The sequence below is a fragment of the Charadrius vociferus genome, unplaced genomic scaffold (genome assembly GCF_000708025.1).
Source record: "Charadrius vociferus isolate BGI_N301 unplaced genomic scaffold, ASM70802v2 scaffold32, whole genome shotgun sequence".
Lineage (NCBI taxonomy): Eukaryota > Metazoa > Chordata > Aves > Charadriiformes > Charadriidae > Charadrius > Charadrius vociferus.
Window position 1 is genome coordinate 3,025,053 of NW_009647856.1, and position 18,907 is coordinate 3,043,959.

General features: G+C 37.1%; 1 protein-coding gene across 1 annotated transcript in view; it reads right to left on the reverse strand.

Annotated features, from left to right (window-relative positions):
• The window catches only part of CACNA2D1 (calcium channel, voltage-dependent, alpha 2/delta subunit 1), a 420,200-nt gene that overhangs the window by 332,984 nt on the left and 68,309 nt on the right, over positions 1–18,907 (reverse strand). The window contains exon 3 of the mRNA XM_009882926.1: positions 10,336–10,452. Coding sequence (XP_009881228.1) covers positions 10,336–10,452 — 117 coding nt within the window. The remainder of the gene's footprint in view (positions 1–10,335; positions 10,453–18,907) is intronic.

The window sequence follows — 18,907 nt, forward strand, 5'->3', positions numbered from 1 at the left end:
GCCCTGGAGACAAAAACTGGGATAAATCCAAGAAAAGCAACAACAGAGGTTAGGGTTGCGTTGTTTTCTTTTTAAATCTGAGCTTCTGAAGCTGAAAAAGTTACTTTATAACTGAAGGAAACCAAAAGAGTTATTTGGAGCCAGATTTCACCTTTCACTGCTGCTACACCAACCCTCCAGCTTAGGATAATGCTCACTTTAATGAGGCTATGCACCTGCAGAACATCTTTCACAAATGAAATTTCAGAATCCATAAACCTAGACAAAGGCACTTGTTTGGAATAAATACATGAAGAATCCCCCACAGGGAGTTAAAAAAACAACACCACATCCTCCAGAAAATTAGCCACAGCCATTTATTTTGTAAGGAACTTTGCTCAAATGAATATATAAAGGAGAGTGAATGGGAAAGAACTGCTACAGCTATCAGTGCTTCTTAATTTTCTCCATACCAAAAGTGAAAGTGACAAAGAAGCTGGGCTATCAGTGACAATGTACTGTGTAAGGAGAAAGAAAAGTTAAATTGTAAAGATGAGCATTTAATAATATTATTTGCCACACGGTCTTTTTAGCTTTCATCGTTTCAATCACACTTCTAAACTCTAACTGCAATGCGCTGTGCTAGCAGGACGGAGATTCAGCAGGTGTCTCTCTAAGCTAGTGTACTAGATATCATTTCAGCACTATATACAGTTCAAGTCCACACAAATCAAAATGATGACTCGTGGCTATCTATGAGGATATGGGAAGTGGGAGGGATGACCCCCTCTTTATCTGTCAACAAGAATACAAGATCTGCAGAAGCCAAATCGAGTAAACAGTGGAAAGAAAAAACATGGAAACAGGAAATGATATTTGTAAGAACTTTCATTGCAAGCCCTCTGATTTATTTTTCTAGACTTTTATGATGCCTCATAAGGTATGTGATTTATATGAATCTATCCTCTGAGGCATAATGTTGCATCTATACAACCTGGATTTTGGTTAATAAAATAAAACTCAAGGCAAGACAAGTAAAAACAAATTCAAACATCTGACATGTGGACAAGTTGACAAATGTTTGACTTCATAAGTGTCATGTCTTGCTAGCTGTCATTCCAAAACACATTTGCTTCAGCAACTACAGCTGACTTTCAAAATAGGCTACATTTACATCTGGAGATTTGAGCAAAGTTCATGCAGGCTAGCAGACTCACTATTATAGTCTAAAAAAGCATATGTAAAACCTTTTTCCTAGTGTGTAAATCCTCCAGTGAAGCCAGTTTTAAAAGTCTTAAATTCACCTGCAAAGTTCTTGCCACATCTGAAGTAGCTATTTCTGTTATTTGGACCAGCTCTAGTCCTGGACTGAAATCTAAATCTAATGCTGCAAGAAGGAGATGACAATGTGTATTCTGAATACTTGCAGGAGGCATCCAGAAATAACATTTAGAAATTGTCCACCTCAGTGAATTACTCAGTATATAGAGAAATGATGGAGATATAAAAAGTAAACATATAAATAGACCTAGAGTCCTAACTCTTTAAAATTCTACCAAATACATAATGGAAAAGACTTAAAGAACCAAGACATACTGTCATGTAAAAACATACAGTATGCATGATCCTGCAGTCCTTATACAGAAAAAAGTTTATTTTATTTGTATTTTTCCAAAACATCAGTATTTTTCTGGTAGGATACTGGCACAATTAAAGTCATTTGGCTTATGATGCTGGTACACACTTTGTGTAATCTTTTCACTACATATCTTTTCCTATAGCCTAAAAGCCACCTCCAGCTTCAAATGAAAAGTTAAAATAAAAGAATAAAATATTTTGAAAGATCAAAGAGAAGAAACAGCCACAGCCTAACAATTCTAAAGGGAAAATGAACATGTTAGATTGATAAATAACCCAAAACCTGTGTGTACTGCACAAAAACACGCATAGAAAAAATTCTGTTGTTTGACCAGTAATTTACTCTCGTTAATTTGCTCTTTTCCATCCATGTAGATGGAAAGATTTCTTCTTAGAAACCAAACTGTAATTATAACATATATTATATATAATATATTTTTTTTTTTTTTGTATAAACACAAAGTCCGTTGCCAGCTTCCTCAGGATGGTCAGCTTCTCATATGACAACTAAATATGAACAAAAAGTGTTGCTTGCTGGGAGACTAACCACAATTCATTTTCCTTCTCTGAATTTCTCCAACTCAAACCCTTTCCAGTACAGTTGTCTAACACTGCCTCTAACTGGCAAGTGAGTCAAAAGCTAGAAACACCTGAAAATAGAAAACAGAAGAGAAAATACTAGCAAATTTACCAAGACATGCGTGATGCTTCTTTTTGTACTGAAATCAGTTTTGAAATCAGTTCTCAACAATGCTTATGTTCTTAAAATCATCTAGGAAAGAGAGCAAGGGAAAGATACTTTCTCTTGATGAACCTTGGGACGTTACCACAACTCAATGGTAAAACTACAGCCTCTCCCTTTCTCTGTTGATTCTATGGGAAATCACCTCCATGCATAAGGAACTAATAGGAAACATCAGGTGCCTCCATCAGCTCAAGATCTAGTTCATCAGTGTCTTCTAATGACAAAATCACAGTGTTTACCCTGTTGTCATTAGTAAAATAATGAAGGAAGTCAGAATCACAGATTGCCCTCAATTTTAGGAGGATCCAAACTACACCTCTGGAGAATGACCTAATTTCCAGGTTAAAGGGCAAGGACATTGGCCCTCACAGCCTGAGAATAAGAATAAATGGATTTAATGTATCTGAAGGGATGACAATAAAGGTGGAGGGCAATTGTTAGCATCAAAACGTGGTTTTTGCACAGATTCTACTATGGGTTGGAGGACTTTAGCCTTGTGATAAGTGGACTTAAATGGGAAGGAAAAGAACTGGGTTGCAGATCCTACTCTCTGGTCAGATGTTTCGTCTATTTATCTTTTAGATTAGAAGATAACCAGAAAAAAAAAATGTATTTTCAGTATGCACACTGGAATAGTTTAGATGCAATTCCAACATACCTGTGCAAGTGTGTACAGACACAGATTTTTTCAGCCCAGAGACCTGACCCAAGTCCTCACAGAGTGATTAGCTCCAATCTTTAGATGACCATGCAGAAGTGCTGGATTCCAGTATTAGGTGTGACTATTCAGGCTTATTTGGAATTTCTAGTGGAGCTTAAGAGACCAGTGGCTGAGATGCAACAGAGCCCAAAAGCAAGAGATGTTGCTCAGTGCAAGTTCTGCTAAATGAGTGGACAACTCAAATTTATCTGTAGAGTATTTTTAAAGAGTGAAAAGATATCTTGTTAGTATAGGCAATTTAAGATTAGTAGACGAGAAGAAAGGTGTCCCAGAGTGTTTTCAAGGATTTTACGTTGGTTTTAGACACCCAAACAAAACTCAAGCTAGAGGTTTGGACCCCTTCCAAAAAACAGTAGTATCAAGCACACCTACAAAATTTATTTTAGTTTTATAGGTCTTTCAGGCTACAGAAAAATTCCCAATTCTATTTAAAGTGCACAGCATCTCTGCCCAGAAATCTCCAAAATGTTATAACACATGTTTATTTAAGCTTCCCAGTTGTATTGTGAGACAGTGAAGCCTTATTTCAGGCGGGCAGGGAAATACTAAGGGATCTGGACACACTTGCACAGCTGTGTTGAAATTGCATCTAAACTATCAGATAAACAGTCTGAGCTCCTCGTTCACAGACACAGTTGTGCACCTTGGACATTTCCCAACAGCACGTAGAGGGAACCTGTCTCCTAGCCCACAATCTGTGCCTCAGTTTCCATGGAAACTCAGTTTCCTCAGTTTTCAGAAGAAACCAAGGCATAAAGGCTAGAATGAAGATACAATGTTTCTGGTTGAGATGTCTGAAGAAATCTAGACACTGAGGTGCAAACCTACATGTAACTCATCTTTGTGTACACAAAGCCCAAGCAGCCAAGGGTATTGACTAGTACCTTCCCTTAAGTGACTTTAATGTAAGAGTTTAAGAGCTAAAAGCAAAAACAAATAAGCCCACAGCAAAACAAAGAAATATTAAGCAGGAATTTGGCAGTGAAAATATTAATGCCTCTCATTCTCCAATGAAACATATTCTAGTGGACCTTGAGTGTTTTCTTTACACAGTTATACTGTTGCCTTAGAATCTGGGCAATAATGGAACAAAAATTTATTAATAAATGAACTCTGAGTGTACAACATAGTTTTGACAATAAGATACTGATACAATAAGCTACAATAAGATACTGAGGCTTTTCAGAAAGAGATACTTCATTATGGAAAAGAAGATTTGCAGGAGAATATGCAAACTTCTTAATTTTGCAGAGGAGAACAAGTAGGATACATCTCAAAGTATTACACAAACAAGTAGCCAAAAGTTAAATAATTTAGGAATGAAGAAAGGTATCTTATCTGAGCAAGAAATAGGATATTTTGATCCTGTTTCCAAAATTTTCTGCAGGCTGAGCTTGCAAGGAGTGTTAGTAGGTGTTCTTTATTCGTCGTTTTCTCTCTCAACCTTCATTTTCTGTTACCTGAGAAATCCAAACCTGATTACTCTCTTCAATTGAAATATAACAGCAAAAATGAGCAAGAGAGTCAAACTGCAGGTTTCCCTGCTGTAGAAGATTAAGGATGCTCCCCAATACCTAACGATTAATGGGCTGCTCAAATGGGCAGAGGAAGGCCAAGGGCTGCACAACTAACAACTTCACACTGCACAAGAGTGAAGCTCCATCTTTGATTTAGTGTTCAGAAGTTCATAAAATATTACTTTAAGATAAGTCATACTTAATTTCTCTCATGACACAATGCATAAATAGAGGACAAAAACCCACAACAGCCTTTTGCAAAGCACTGACTTTATACCTTTCTAAAACGCACAATTTACAATTTTAAAGTGTGCCAACAAGAATTAGGATCTTTGCAAAACTTAAGTTCATTTATTTCACATGAGTAATAAAGAAATGTATTCATGTATTAATGGGTTTAAAAGTGTTTATTTTTACATAGTCAGTGACAAAATATTTGTATGTCTTCAAACCATATTTTATAAATATATTACAATGTCAGGTACTTTATTTAGCATTCCTAATGATGCTCATCAAATAAAATATAGTATCTTCCAAATACAAGTATCCTCAATTTCTTGTACATAGAAAAGTTTTTGTTTACATTATTTAGTTTCCATCTGAACTGAAAAATTATGATCTATTAGATGATCTACATAGCTCCAGAAAGCTATAGCAGTGATGAATGGGGTAGGAACTTTAAAACAGAGGATAACTCCAATGAAAATGATCAGTTTAGGTGCCAGACTGTCTAATGGGCTAGGCATACTATCTGTTGGTATCCTTGGAAAGGTTGTGTACCTGAAAAACATCCAAGAACCTTTGTGAGTTTTGCCCATATTTACTGCAGGATACTTTTTCCATGAAACCTCCACCCATCTTCCATTACTCACCTGTAAATGCAGGTTGCAATGGTAGCACAGCTAGTCTGTATACCACCTTTCATCAGGATACATAGAGACAGAATATTAACTTGCCCATAATACCACAGAATCATAGAATCATAGAATATCTCAGGTTGGAAGGGGCCCATAAGGATCATCGCATCCAACTCACTGCTCCTTGCAGGACCATACGTATACCATATATTTAAGGTCACTTCCAACACAAACCATTCTGTGATTCTATGATTCTATGATTCTATGATTCTATGATATGCATATGGAAATTCCATAATATGGAAATAGTGTGCTTTCAGTATGGTTTGGCCAGGCAAATATGCGATAGTAAACAACAGTAAACCAAAAAAGAAATGTTCAATATTTGAACAACAGGCTCTACTGTGAGACAATCTTTGACATCCTTGACTATAAGGCTGTTGCCTGTCTCCCTCCTTGCTACTCATACCACTCTCTTCCTCCACTACACATTCCTAGAAAATTCTCCACTTTCTTTTCATCATAACTTTTTCTTCTATGGCTAACATTTTCCAGTAATAGCTACTTAGGAAAGCCCTCTGAGTTCAGATCAGGACTTTCCCCTTTCTTCTACCCCATCTAGGTACCTACTTCCACCATCATTTTTAAGTTTCTCCCAAGAATAAATTCATATACATAATAAATTCATGTCCTTACAGTGGGACAAGACATCTTTGTCCAGATTTTCATCATAGTCTTTCCTCATATAAACCTTTCCCATGTTACTCGAGCCTTTTGTGTGTAACTCACAGAACCACTAAGTAATTTTACCTTTAAGTCATAGCTAGAGAGCTTTCTAGAACAAAGTTGCATTAAAACAAAAATAGTTTACAATGCAAGAGTTGTTTTTCATTTAAAGGTGATCTTGCAGCTCAGGGGAAGCCAATTTATTATTAGAAAAGTCATCACTAATATTTGCTTATTATAACCTTGCCCAAAGATTGTGTAGCATGCCTAGAGAAAATTATGGCATCCCTGGGTTATGCTAGTCTCTGCACAATGACAATGTTAATGTCATTAACTGGCACCTTCCTCATGGCATCCCTGGAGGATGTGTGATCCTCTTGCATCATACTCTTTTCAGGATTCAGGTCTTAATTAACACTTTGAGTCATATTAGCCCCAACAGTAAACCCCTCTGTGCAGTCATTAGGAACAGTTCCATTCAATTCCACTCTTGATTTCAGAGAAAATGTGACCCGGTAGGTTTAATAAGACTTAAATTTCAGACAAATAATTCAGATTCATTACATAAAGTTTACAAAATGTGAGAAAAAAAGAAGACAGAGAAATACATATGGAAGGTGAAGAAACTCTCTTAGTAGAAAGTAATAGTTCAGATACAGGAGATAAGAAGTGAGTGTCCCCTGTGTACAAAAATAATCTAGAGGAAGGTTTAAAATCAGAAGTCATTGAGAGCTCTGATATAAATCCAGGATAACTAGAAATAGAAAAGCCAGTATAAATACCTAAGCTGTTAGGAGCTCTTAAGTTCAGGTGATAGCACAAGAGAAAGCAACATGAAGTGATCCAAAACTAATAAGCGTGTAGAATATGAGTCAGCAAAGAGATCTGGCATGGACCGAGATTAATAAAAGGGTATTTTTCCCCTTAAGTACTGTTTTTTAGGCCCTTTCCTCTTTTCTTTTTTTCAGTCAGACTAAGCCCCTGGGTACATGAATATACATCAGAAATACATTTTTTTATAGAAACAACAACAGAAGTCCTCAGAACAGCTAATCTTGATAATCGTTGAGAAAAATGTTGGAATAAGAAAGAATCAGAAGATAAATCAAACAAGGAAAATAATATTTAAAATGTTAATAATCATTCAGTCATTTTTACTAATTTGATAGGTTATACTCATTTTTGGATGCATTGGTTTTGGCTGTGTCTGGCATTTGATACAAAAGGAAAAGCAAGTTTTCTCAGGAACCATTTATGATCAACCATCCCTGGAAAGCTGTTCCGAAGAAAACAGCTTTGATAAATTATTATTTTTAAAATGCATGTAAATATTAAAAATATTTTTTAAAAAAGAAAGCAAAAAAATGAACTAAGATACATAGAGAGAAATTAAATATCACTTGGCTAAAAAAAAGCACACTAGTTTACCAAATATATATATACACACATATAAAATTAGGAATAAATATATATAATTAGGACATTAAAAATACACAAAGTTCACTGCAGGTTTCAGCAAGACAAACATCTGAAACCCGACAACCTCTGTAAGTCAGCTCTGTCCTTCTTGAGCTGGAGTAGAGGAACGTTTCAATAGATCATTTAAATCACTTTGCTGCAAAAAGGATCTTATATATGTGTTGCAATCATGTAATTAACATTTGTAAATTCTGGTCATTTCCAGGCAATACAAAAAAAAGAAATTTAAAAAAAATAATTAAAAAAAATATTTAGAGATGTTCCAACATTAAAGAGAAGCATCACTGAGAAGTATTTAAAGGATGGCAAATCAAATTCAGTTGTGTGAAGTATGTTGGGGGAGTTATTTCCACATCTTTGGGGATGAATTTCACTCTGCAATGAACTAGCACGACTGATAAAGATGTCATGCAGAAGTCTTGCTGATATGCATCTTGAAATGATGGCAAGCAGCTAAAAATATTAAGTATTGTACATTCACCGCAACACTGACAGTAATGGCAACCTCAAACATTGAAAACATCATACAATAAAATTGGTTTTAAAGTCAGAAGTCACTAATACATCTGAAAAACTTTTTATTTGCCTTCAGGATGCATTGACCTGATAGTTTAAAACTATCTGAGAAGTTCTGAAGACTACAAAACGTCTTTTTTAAACAAAAAAAAAAAAAAAAAAAAAGAGAGAGAAACTGGACTGAAGGATCATGCTTTCCCTAATTTAGGCTTCTTTTATTCTTTTACATCAAGGAACTGAATCATATTATCTTTTTCAAAAAGTGACCGTGGGCTTGCCTAAAATGAGGTAGGCACCCTCTTCGTCCACATTCACAGAAAAACAGTTCTGGAATTTTCTCTAAAGTTGAAAGCATGACATACTTATTTCATTTTCTTAAAATTTTAAGATCAAGCCACCACAGACACACACAAACCCCTACATTAACCTCAAGTCTCAAGAAAATATAAGATTCGGCTGTAACTTAAAAACATCAGACCTATATGGGTTGACGGGAAAATAGTGGAAAAACTGGTGTGTTCACAAAGGTCTGCAAATGACTTATAGTATTTTGCAATAATTATACAGAGTCCACAGAGTGCTACATAAACATCTGCCCACTGAGTAAAAACAGGAAAACAAGCAAAAAACCCATATCTATTTAATGCTCATTTGACTGAAGCAGAGAAGCTTTGGCCCACATAACAGTGATATATATTGCATTTTGGGGCAGCTACAGGAACTGGAAAAGTGAACTCCTGCTAAGAATAAAAGACAGGAATACGTTTACCTCCTGTGGTACCTATGCATGGACAACTGACTAAGCAAAACCTCATTGCCTACAAGAAGGCTAGTCCTCAGGATAGCGTGCAGCAGCAGTTTCACTTTCAGACCTATTCTTGAGCTGCGTGAAACGGTACTGATAAAAGGACTGCTTGGGTGGGACTCATCTCCTCCAACTTTACACACCTACACTATAGACATTTACATTGAGGTCTCTCTGACAGATAAAGAGAGAAGTCAGTAGTTCTGGGCTGTAGTTCATCTCATTTTAAAGTCTTATTCAGAACATATCAGGTCAATCCTTACTCAGAAGTGCCTGTTTTGTTCCACTGAACAAAAAGGGAGCTTAGGACAACCAGCTGAGATGTCTACAGTTAGGTGAATTAATCTCTCTTTCTTCTCTCTTTCGCTTTAAATTACATGTTCAAACTCATCTGCAGGTCTATGTGGATATGTAACTGCTCAGGGAATCGCAGTCTGCTGTTCCATCCATTAAGCTTATTTCTAATAGCTCTACTCTGTAAAAAGCACGTATATAAATTCATCTGGATCCTTCTGTGCATGTTTGGTCAGTATCTTCTGAAAAGCCCTCTAAATTTTTATATGAGTCAGAGGGATCCGAGTAGGAATCATAAGAAGCAATTACCCAGGTTTGGCATCTTACATGATAGAAGAGAAAGGGACTGCTGGCAAAAGCACTTTAAAGAGATAGCTACTTCTTATAGAAAGCAGAAAGAATGTGAGGTTGCAATGCAGCATGGTCTTCACACTAACAGTTCAGGATTAACTCTGCTGTTACAAAACATGATTGAAATGCAGATTAAATTAGCAAGTCAGAAATAGAATAGATATGGAAATTAATCTGATTCACACATGACTACATTTGTTGAAGGAGAAGAATTAGTTGCTACCACCAAGAAAGACTGAGTAGCTGAGAAGATGGAGACCAAATATCAACAGATGTAGTTAGCAGTAATAACGAAATGAACATCATGACTTTAAAGATACCGTTATTTTTAAATAACACTTTAAAAAATCTCTACTTCTTGTTTCCCCAATATCACTACTGACTGTAGAGTACAATGGTCTTCAAGTCATAAACATTCATGTGAGTCACTTAGAGTAACATTTTCCAATCTATTTATAACTTTATGTGTTCCTTGGCCATGGTTCCTAATCTGTCTGTCAATATTATAAGCATCTGCCCTCTGCCAACGAACTAATGAGTTCATTTTCTACCATGAAGTCATAAGCCATCTATCTACATGTCATGTCCTGTACACATCACTGGATGTAACTGCATAAGCAACAAAAATAACAATAAAAGCCTGTTTCAACAACAAATATTTTTTTTTTAAAAACAACAAATAAAAAACCTAAGCCATTAGTACTCACCACCAAGGCTTTAGACCTGTTACTCAAAAGTTTTTCTATGTCTCTGGCTGCAATTTCCACTAGCTGACGAGGGTTGTTGGCTTCTACAGTATACAAATCTCTGTTTTTCAAATAAATCTGCAGGAAGAAAAATGGAAATAAATCAAAATGGCAACAGACATTCAAAATAAGCAAAGTGACTTGACACAACAGGCAACAAGGTGCCCTCTGTTCTTACTGGAGAGCTTCTGAAAGACTATTGCGGGGAAAATCCAAATGTGCTTTATGAATTAAATACTTCACTTTTTTGGCTGAGACGAAGAAGCTGCCACTAAAAATCATTTAATAAATCTTCCAAACGGACTGTTTCTAGTGACGGACTGTTAAATGCTGTTAAATGCTCAAGGAATCTGATATCCATAAGGTGCTGAGAGAAAAGTAAAATTGAGATCCTTTCAAATGACTGAAGTTGAAATAAAATAATTATTGCTGAATTTAATTCTTCCTTGAATGCTGAGCAACAAACATACCATTTGAAGAAAATCACTTGCATTATGCTAATGTAATCAATTTAGTCCCTTATCTATTTATTCATATTATAATGCTAGTATTCATCAGAAAAGAAGAGAAAGAAAAAATAAATAAGAAAAGAAGAAAAACTGGAAAAGAAAATAAGTTTGAAATGGGGGAAAAGGAAGGGGAAAAAAGAGAGGGAAAGGGGGGAAAGGATCTTTAATTGTGTTCCTGCCCATGAACAAAGGTTATCTTTGGTGAGGAGCCATTAACTGTTTCCAAAGCAGAATGTGTATATAAAGGAGATAATTTGATTTATTAAACAAAGCCACTACAATGAAATGCAAGCAACAAGAAGTAAAGAAGGAAAAAGCAGCAAGAAATCCATTTGCCTACCTCTGTCCTACTAGAATTGGATAAAGAATAAAGTCATTATTTGGGAAGAAAAGAAAAAAAAAAAAAGTGGATACCTTATGGCTAGATGGGCAAAAGGGGAAAACTAATTTATGCAACCAACAGATGGCCTGAGTTTACTCAAGTACTCTGCCTCTCCACAAGGCTGCCTGGTGGGGGCTGTGCTGTCTCCCAGGGAGCAATTCCAGGCACAGGCAGGAACGAGTCCAGCGCTAATGCACTGGCTGCCGTCCAGCACAAGAACCAAGAAAGTGCAGACCAGACTGAGTCTACCAGCCCCGCCAGGTTTCTTGGGTTAAAGCTATGGAGACCTTAAAGAAACTCACCAAAATATGTCTCTGATGCTTTTAGCTGATGGGTATTTATCACAAATGGGTTTCTGACAACTACAGTTATTTCTGCAAATTTTTATCGGACATGTCTCATAAGCTGTCATAGGTTTTCATCACTTTTGAATTTCACAACACTTATGTTGAGTTTTAGGTTTTTTTCTTCAGAAGTACAGTAACTGAGTAATTGGAATAGGATTTAATTCTTCATAGAGGAGCAATTATTTTAAAAATTCAGTGCATCATGAGCAGAAAACCACTACAAAAGAAGATAGTTTCTAATGAACCTCCAATTATAGTTTAGATTGTTTTGAGGTGTTCGGTTTTCAAAATTGCCATGCAGAAAGTTTTCACAGGTATAACTCAAAAATCCTTTTCTTTTTTTTTTTTTTTTTTTTTTTTTTTTTTTTTAGGACAGGCCAATTATTAAGCGATCACTACAGAATTTCTTACATTTTTCTCTGAAACACATAAAATTTGCACAGTCAGCACTGGGATTCACCCTTAAATTGACTGTAGTGACAAGAAGAGCCCCGAAGTCCTACAGGCAAGGCAAGAGTTTAAATCATTTTTATAGATTCAGAGGGTTTGAATCAGGAATGTAATTTCAGAGATCTGAAATCTGGTAAAACTATCAGATTTCCATCATCATCAGATATTCACCCTGATCATGTAAGGACCAGACACTAGAATATGGGTGTTACCAGGTGTTTGTATCTTATTCTTTGAAGAGAAAAGTAGTACCAAATTCTTTAAACGTCCCTTGTGACTATGTGTAGTACACTTGCATTAAACGATACAGGACTTATAGAAGAGCACACACAACATTTTGCAAATAGGCTAGAAAACTGTAAAATAACTTTCACTGAAGTTTTTAAATAATAAAAAGAAATCATTTTAAAGCATTTATTTATTTTATTTGTGAAAATGTATGTTTTGCTTTATTCAGATTTTTCCTAGTTTCTCTTTTTTTTTCAAATTTGTTCATGCAATTGCTTTTCATTTGCTACTTAGAGGAAAAAAGAATAGAAAATTCAAATATAATTGCTTTTCACTTGGGAGTTTCAATTAGGCAAAAATATCTTAAAATTTGGAGAAAACAGTAGTTCATTGCAAAAATGCCATTTCATTGTAATTATATTTTTCACTCAATATTATAAACAAACATTAAGAAGACCACAAGCAAAGAAAATACGCAGTAGGGGCACAGGCAAGTATGTGCTCAAATAATGCAGGTTTGGGGCAGATGGATAACAGGGATGACTTGGAGACCACACTGACCACCTATATGAGGGCAAGTGCTGTAGTGTTGATTCTTTGATATCTTTAAGCACTTAATGACATATGATTTCTAAGAGTCCTGTGATGTAACAGCCTCAGCAGAAGTTAAGTTGATGGCACACTGCATCCACACCATCATGATTTTGCACCCGACCAACCAGACACACAGTACTGATAATTCACTGGAGTTAATTTTTCACTACAGAGCAAAGTTACAGTAAGCCATCCTGGTAAGGGTTTGAGAACCTGGATGGAAAATTTGCACTTTCATCCCTGTATCTAATCATATAGCAAATATATGGTCCAATAAACCCAAATTTGAAGGCACACAAATTTTTCACAGATACCATTCCTTTAAGGAAGTTGTTCATACCTCCAGGCTTGAATGGTTTGAAAGCTGCAGGCTGTCAAAGCATGGTCTAGTAGGTGTATTTGTAGGAAAAAAAGAAACATTTTCATTTTTCTTCTCCAGCACCAGCTATCGGAATAGTTCAAAAGCCTGTATGATTTAACAGGGAGATCACCACCACAAGAAAGAGGAGTCCTATTCATACTTCAGCTTAAAACCTTTATAACAGTCACTGGGGGTCCTACCACTGAGAAGGCCTGACTCTGAGGCTGACTTCACAAGCTGTTACCTGTCAGTGATTAAAAAAAAAAAAAAAATTCAAACCACCGCCCCCCAAAAAAAAAACCTTTTGAGTTTTGCACAAGATCCCATGTAGAGATGAGTCAGTGACTCTTTCTCCTCCTCTTCGCTTTACCCCATGTCAGGGCTCGAAACACCTATCTCCCCTGCTTCTACTGCTGGTAGATTTATCCCACAAGCTCCTAAACAAAAGGCATCAGAAATAACTCAGAAATTCACACACGTCTTTATTTTCCTGAAGCGTGAGACCCATCTCAACTATCAAGGAACGGTGTAAGAAATATTCACTAATTATTTAAGAGGTGCATACATAATTTATTTGTTGCCTGCTTCCCTCTTCTTTAATTCAGCTGTAGCACTGCAGCAGTTCAGTGCAAGAACACATGGGGAAATGATACACGCTTCAGGATTTGGCACCCTGTGACAAACTTTTCCTCCTCCCACCTAGCAGTCAAACACAATCAGCAGAAGCTCATCTCAAATAGTCATAAAGGGCCTTATCAGTGAAAGTGTTCTCATTCATCTTTCCAAATAAAATTTGGCATGTTTCGTGGCTTGTTAAGAAGAGCTAATTTGAATAGATTTTATTAAATTTCTATGACCAAGCAAATGCAAGTTTCAGTTGGCTTTTAAGTCTAAAATCATTTTTAGTACTTTAATCACAAATGTTTTGCTAACGGTAAAACCCTACCTTTTCTCATAGAATAAAGCCTCATGGCACAACTAAGTAAAATCTGTAAGGTCATAGCACAAAAAATACTTTAATTTTTCTCTGAAGTCAATAGCCATGCCCTTCTTTATTCAGGCAAGAATGTATTAAAATTGCTTTCTAAATGATGAATATTTATCCTGGTATAATGAACTAGGACTTATTAGGGGAGAGAATATGATGGGGAAAATCACATTAAGATGACACAACACAAGAAGGAGAATAGTTAAATATGGTAAAGATTAGAAAGACTGCCAGCTCCTCGGCAGAACACACCCCTCTCCACGCAGTCTTCAAGGCCACATTTATAAATCTCTCACAAAGAGACATTATCCTTGCTTTCTATCATATTTGTGAGGGAAAGTCAAACATTTCTATACATATTGAGGGAGAATGAAAGATGCACCTTCATTGCAGGGCTCTTGCTACATTGTGGCGGGCATTGTGGGCCACTGTAACATTGAAATTTTATTTAAATGGCCTTATGCTTTGTCACACTCAGGAAAAATTCCTGAGAGTAATAAATTATCTGCGCTTTGGGTCTGTGGTCTTGGCACTGTTTACACAGACTACCCAAATAACCTATCTATCCGAGGTAAATATATTGTTGCTATTATTTCAATACCACTTTCAAGGCCACTTAGCTCAGCTAGGCTGATGGGACACCTCTGTCAACAACATATGCTTTATAATCAGTCTACACCAGTTGGAGATTATCATGATGGTAAAACTACTGCTCAAAGATATGACTGAGCCTGTGATGCCAAATTAACCAAAACATTGGAGTGGGTCTTCCTCCATCTTTTCTGAAAGCGACTGCACCAAAATACTAAGCGTGCTTGTGAAATATTGGGATAGGTTTTACAAGCTTATGTACCAAAGTAATTAATTTATTAAATAATTTTTAAAAGCCCTCAGAACAGAGTAAAACTTAAATAAAGGTTTTGAAAATTAATCTCTTCCTGCTCGCTCCCTGCTTTTGGAGAGGGCCTCTCATGGCCAGTTCCCCCTGCTCCTTCCAAGAAGTCTCTTGCTTTCTGTCACCATGGGGCATTAATAGCCTTCAATGACCATAACCTACCTCAAGGGGAACCTGAGCCTGTACCCCTGCTTACAGGCTCCATTTCAGCCCAGTTCCAGGCTATGGTGTAGGTATACCCATCTCCAGGCCTGGCCCCTGGATGGGTCTTGGCCCTATGCCGTAGTTACTCTGTCTCCTAGATGGACTTCTTAGATATATGTTAAAGCTCCAGTCCTGCCAATTGGATGGTTGTTGAACGCACACTGTAGCCTTGTCTCCATCCCGTCTCCTTTTATGCCTGACTACAGGCCCTGATTGAATCCTGGGCTTGGTTCATTGCTTGTCATGTCTGAGACTGCTGACAGACCCCATTACCGGCACCCAGCTCTCTTAGAACTGTGTAGTCAGAGCTAAAAACTCCCCTCACTCCCTGACTCAGGTTGAAGCTGCACAAAGGAAACTACATTATCTCAGCATTAACTGCCTGGAACTAGAAGAATTGGAGAACACTTTTCACAGGTGCTTGCATGTTTCTTCATGCAGCCACCCTGGATTTACTACCTGTGGCTGTGAAAGAGCTAACCTGATGCCACGTTCAGAGCCAGCACTTCTGCCACACACACCTCATGTGCCAGCAACCCCAGATGACTTATTAGCTGCAGCACAGTATGACCCGAATACAGAGAAGTAGTTTAGTTACAAAGCTGCCCTTGAAGTAAAAGAACATTCAGAGAAGGGATTGTTGGGGAGCAAGACACAGAAGTACCTCAGTGTCTGCAGGACACTGCTGGGGTCCAGCCCAGCCAACAGGTTCAAGATAACTTCTGAAGTCCCATCCAGGGTGTACTGCTTTGGGTGCTGCTGTACTCAGCACCGGTGAGGCCCCACCTCAAATACTGTTCAGTGTTGGGCCCCTAAATACAAGAAAGACATGGACGTGCTGGAGCATGTCCAGAGAAGGGCAACAAAGCTGGTGAGGGGTCTGGAGAACAAGTCTTATGAGGAGTAGCTGAGGCAAGTGGGGTTGTTTAGCCTGTAGAAAAGGAGGCTGAGGGGAGACCTTATCGCTCTCTACAACTTCCTGAAAGAAGGCTGTAGTGAGATGGGTGTCGGTCTCTTCCAACTAACAAGCGATAGGACGAGGAAATGGCCTCAAGTTGTGCCAGGGGAGGTTTAGTTTGGGTATTAGGAAAAAGTTCTTCACAGAAAGGATTGTTAAGCTTTGGAACAAGCTGCCCAGGGAAGTGGTGGAGTCAACATCCCTGGCGGTATTTAAAAGATGGGAGACGTGGTGCTTAGGGACATGGTTTAGTGATGGTTTTGGCATTGTAAGGTTGATGCTTGGACTTGATGATCTTAAAGGCCCTTTCCAACCTAGACAATTATACGATTCTAAGATTCTATGGACACCAAAACTGTTTCTGTGCAATGTGCAATTCTCTGCTAAAACCAATAAGAGCTGAAGAATTATGTTTACTCTTTGCTAACACTTAGTTGGGGATTTATGTAGCTTTGAGATTTCTAAACCTAAGGCTGAACAAGGACCCAAGTCATCTTTATAGTTACTGAAAGGAACAGGCATTTCCAGAGCTTTATTCATTCTGACACGAGTATTTCTATCCGTTCCTTATCTAGACAAAAATGAGTTGCCTTACAGTTCTCGATTGAAGTAAAATGTTGTTATGGTTTGAGAAACCCATAAGAATTTATTGTTGTTCAGACAATCATTCTATCACCCAATGACCACTCCCCACCCGGGAAAGGGAATCAGGAAAAACAAGGAAACCCGGAAGTTGAAGTATTAGCAGATTTAATAGACTAAGATTAGATGATTAACATTAATGATCCAATGATTAACACTAAAGATCCAATATTGATCCCGATACTAATACAGAATATGCAAAGATTATACTCAGCCAATTATATCAGTCAGAAGCTGTGTGGTCCCAGCAGTGGACAGCAAATATAGGACACTATGGCTACAGGGAGAAGGGAAGGGCTCAGGAGTCCAGCACCAGGGCAAGAAGTTCTCAGCATCGCAGTCATCAAGAGAGAGAGTGAATTTTGCACCAAACTTTCTAATTTATAGTGAATGTGACATTGATGGTATGAAATAATCCTGTTGGCCAGCTTGGGTCAAGTGCTCAGGTCTCGCTCCTCCTCAGCCCCGCATTGATGACCTCAAAAAGCACACACTATATCCGGCTACAAAGTAAATGTTTTCCCAAATTCAGACACTAGAGTCTTCTAAAAGTGCAGTTTTCCCAAGTATTAGAAGAGAAAATAGTCCCGTGTCACTCAAACCAGGACAAATGTAAAAAACCAAACCCAAAACAACATGTCAAAATATTAAATAAAAATATAGCTAATGGGATAACTTAAGAGTTTTTCTAATTTATACATCTACTTCATCTTGGCCCAGATTGTTGCTGAGTTCTGAGCTCATTCATTGCTCTCCGTTCTCCCTCTGCCCAACCAAAACAAAATCATTCAGAGTGAAAAAGAAAAATTAATATTTCATCCTGGGGAGGAAGGAATCATCTAGCTTGAAAACAAAGAAGTACATTTCTTACTGACATTTTGGTTAATATTAAAATTTTCAAAACAAATATTTTGACAAATTATATTGTTTTATCAACTATATTCAACATGTTTTAGAGAATCACAACCAGGTTCAGTTTTAATAACTTTGTTTAGCTAACAAAATATGAATTAATAACCCTCACATATTCACTAATTTTATTTTTTGGCTTTATGAGTGCCATGAAATTACATGTCATGACATTATTTCTGTGAGAAAAGTAGAGAAGGGGGGCTGTTTGACAGACATCAAAACATATGAGGAGGTCTTGGGAGCAGGAAAAGTTGGAAAACAGTAATAACCACTCCAATCCATGTGAGTGATTATTATTGCTAACTTCTTATTACTGTAGATATTTTCCTTTAACTCAAATTTTTAGTAGTCACAAACAACTATATAATCTGCCCAGAGGGAGCAAATTCTATCTACCTACTACCATATACTCTTTCCAAAGTTACACTAATACTTTCTATTTCCAACACATGCCAGAGATTTTTTTTTGCCTCACAAGACATTTCTTTTCTTTGAATCACAAGTGATCCATTGTGGAACACATTGAAAAATGCTCCTTCCCAAGGAGCATTCTGTATGTTCAAAGAAATCAGCCTGAGTATTTTAAATATGTGTTACTCTCTGCTATATATAATATATAAGTAAGATTACAGCTGCTCCCTAGCAACTCACAGATGCCTTCATTCTTGAAATTCATGGCAACAACACAAAGGAAAAAAAACCACCCCAATAGTTTACTGTATCTGTTGCTTTTCAGAGTTGCTTGATTGCTGACTGCTGTAAAGATCTGTGGTGACAAGTGACAGGGCAGCTGACATTTTGAAAACCACACCGTATCATAGTAGTGATATGCACATTAAGAAAAAAAAAATATCAGAGAGAGTTCATTCTTAAGTAATAGATTCAGGCTGAATTCTGCAAGATGCTGGTGATGCTTATGCCTCAGTTAGCATCACAGAGAGTATAAGTAGTGCAGAGTCAATTGCCTCACTCAGGTGCCTACTCAAAGGAAAGCAGATAATCAGGGATACTTTGTAGGATGGAATCATCAGACACTTTTGACTGTTGATAATTAACAAAGTAG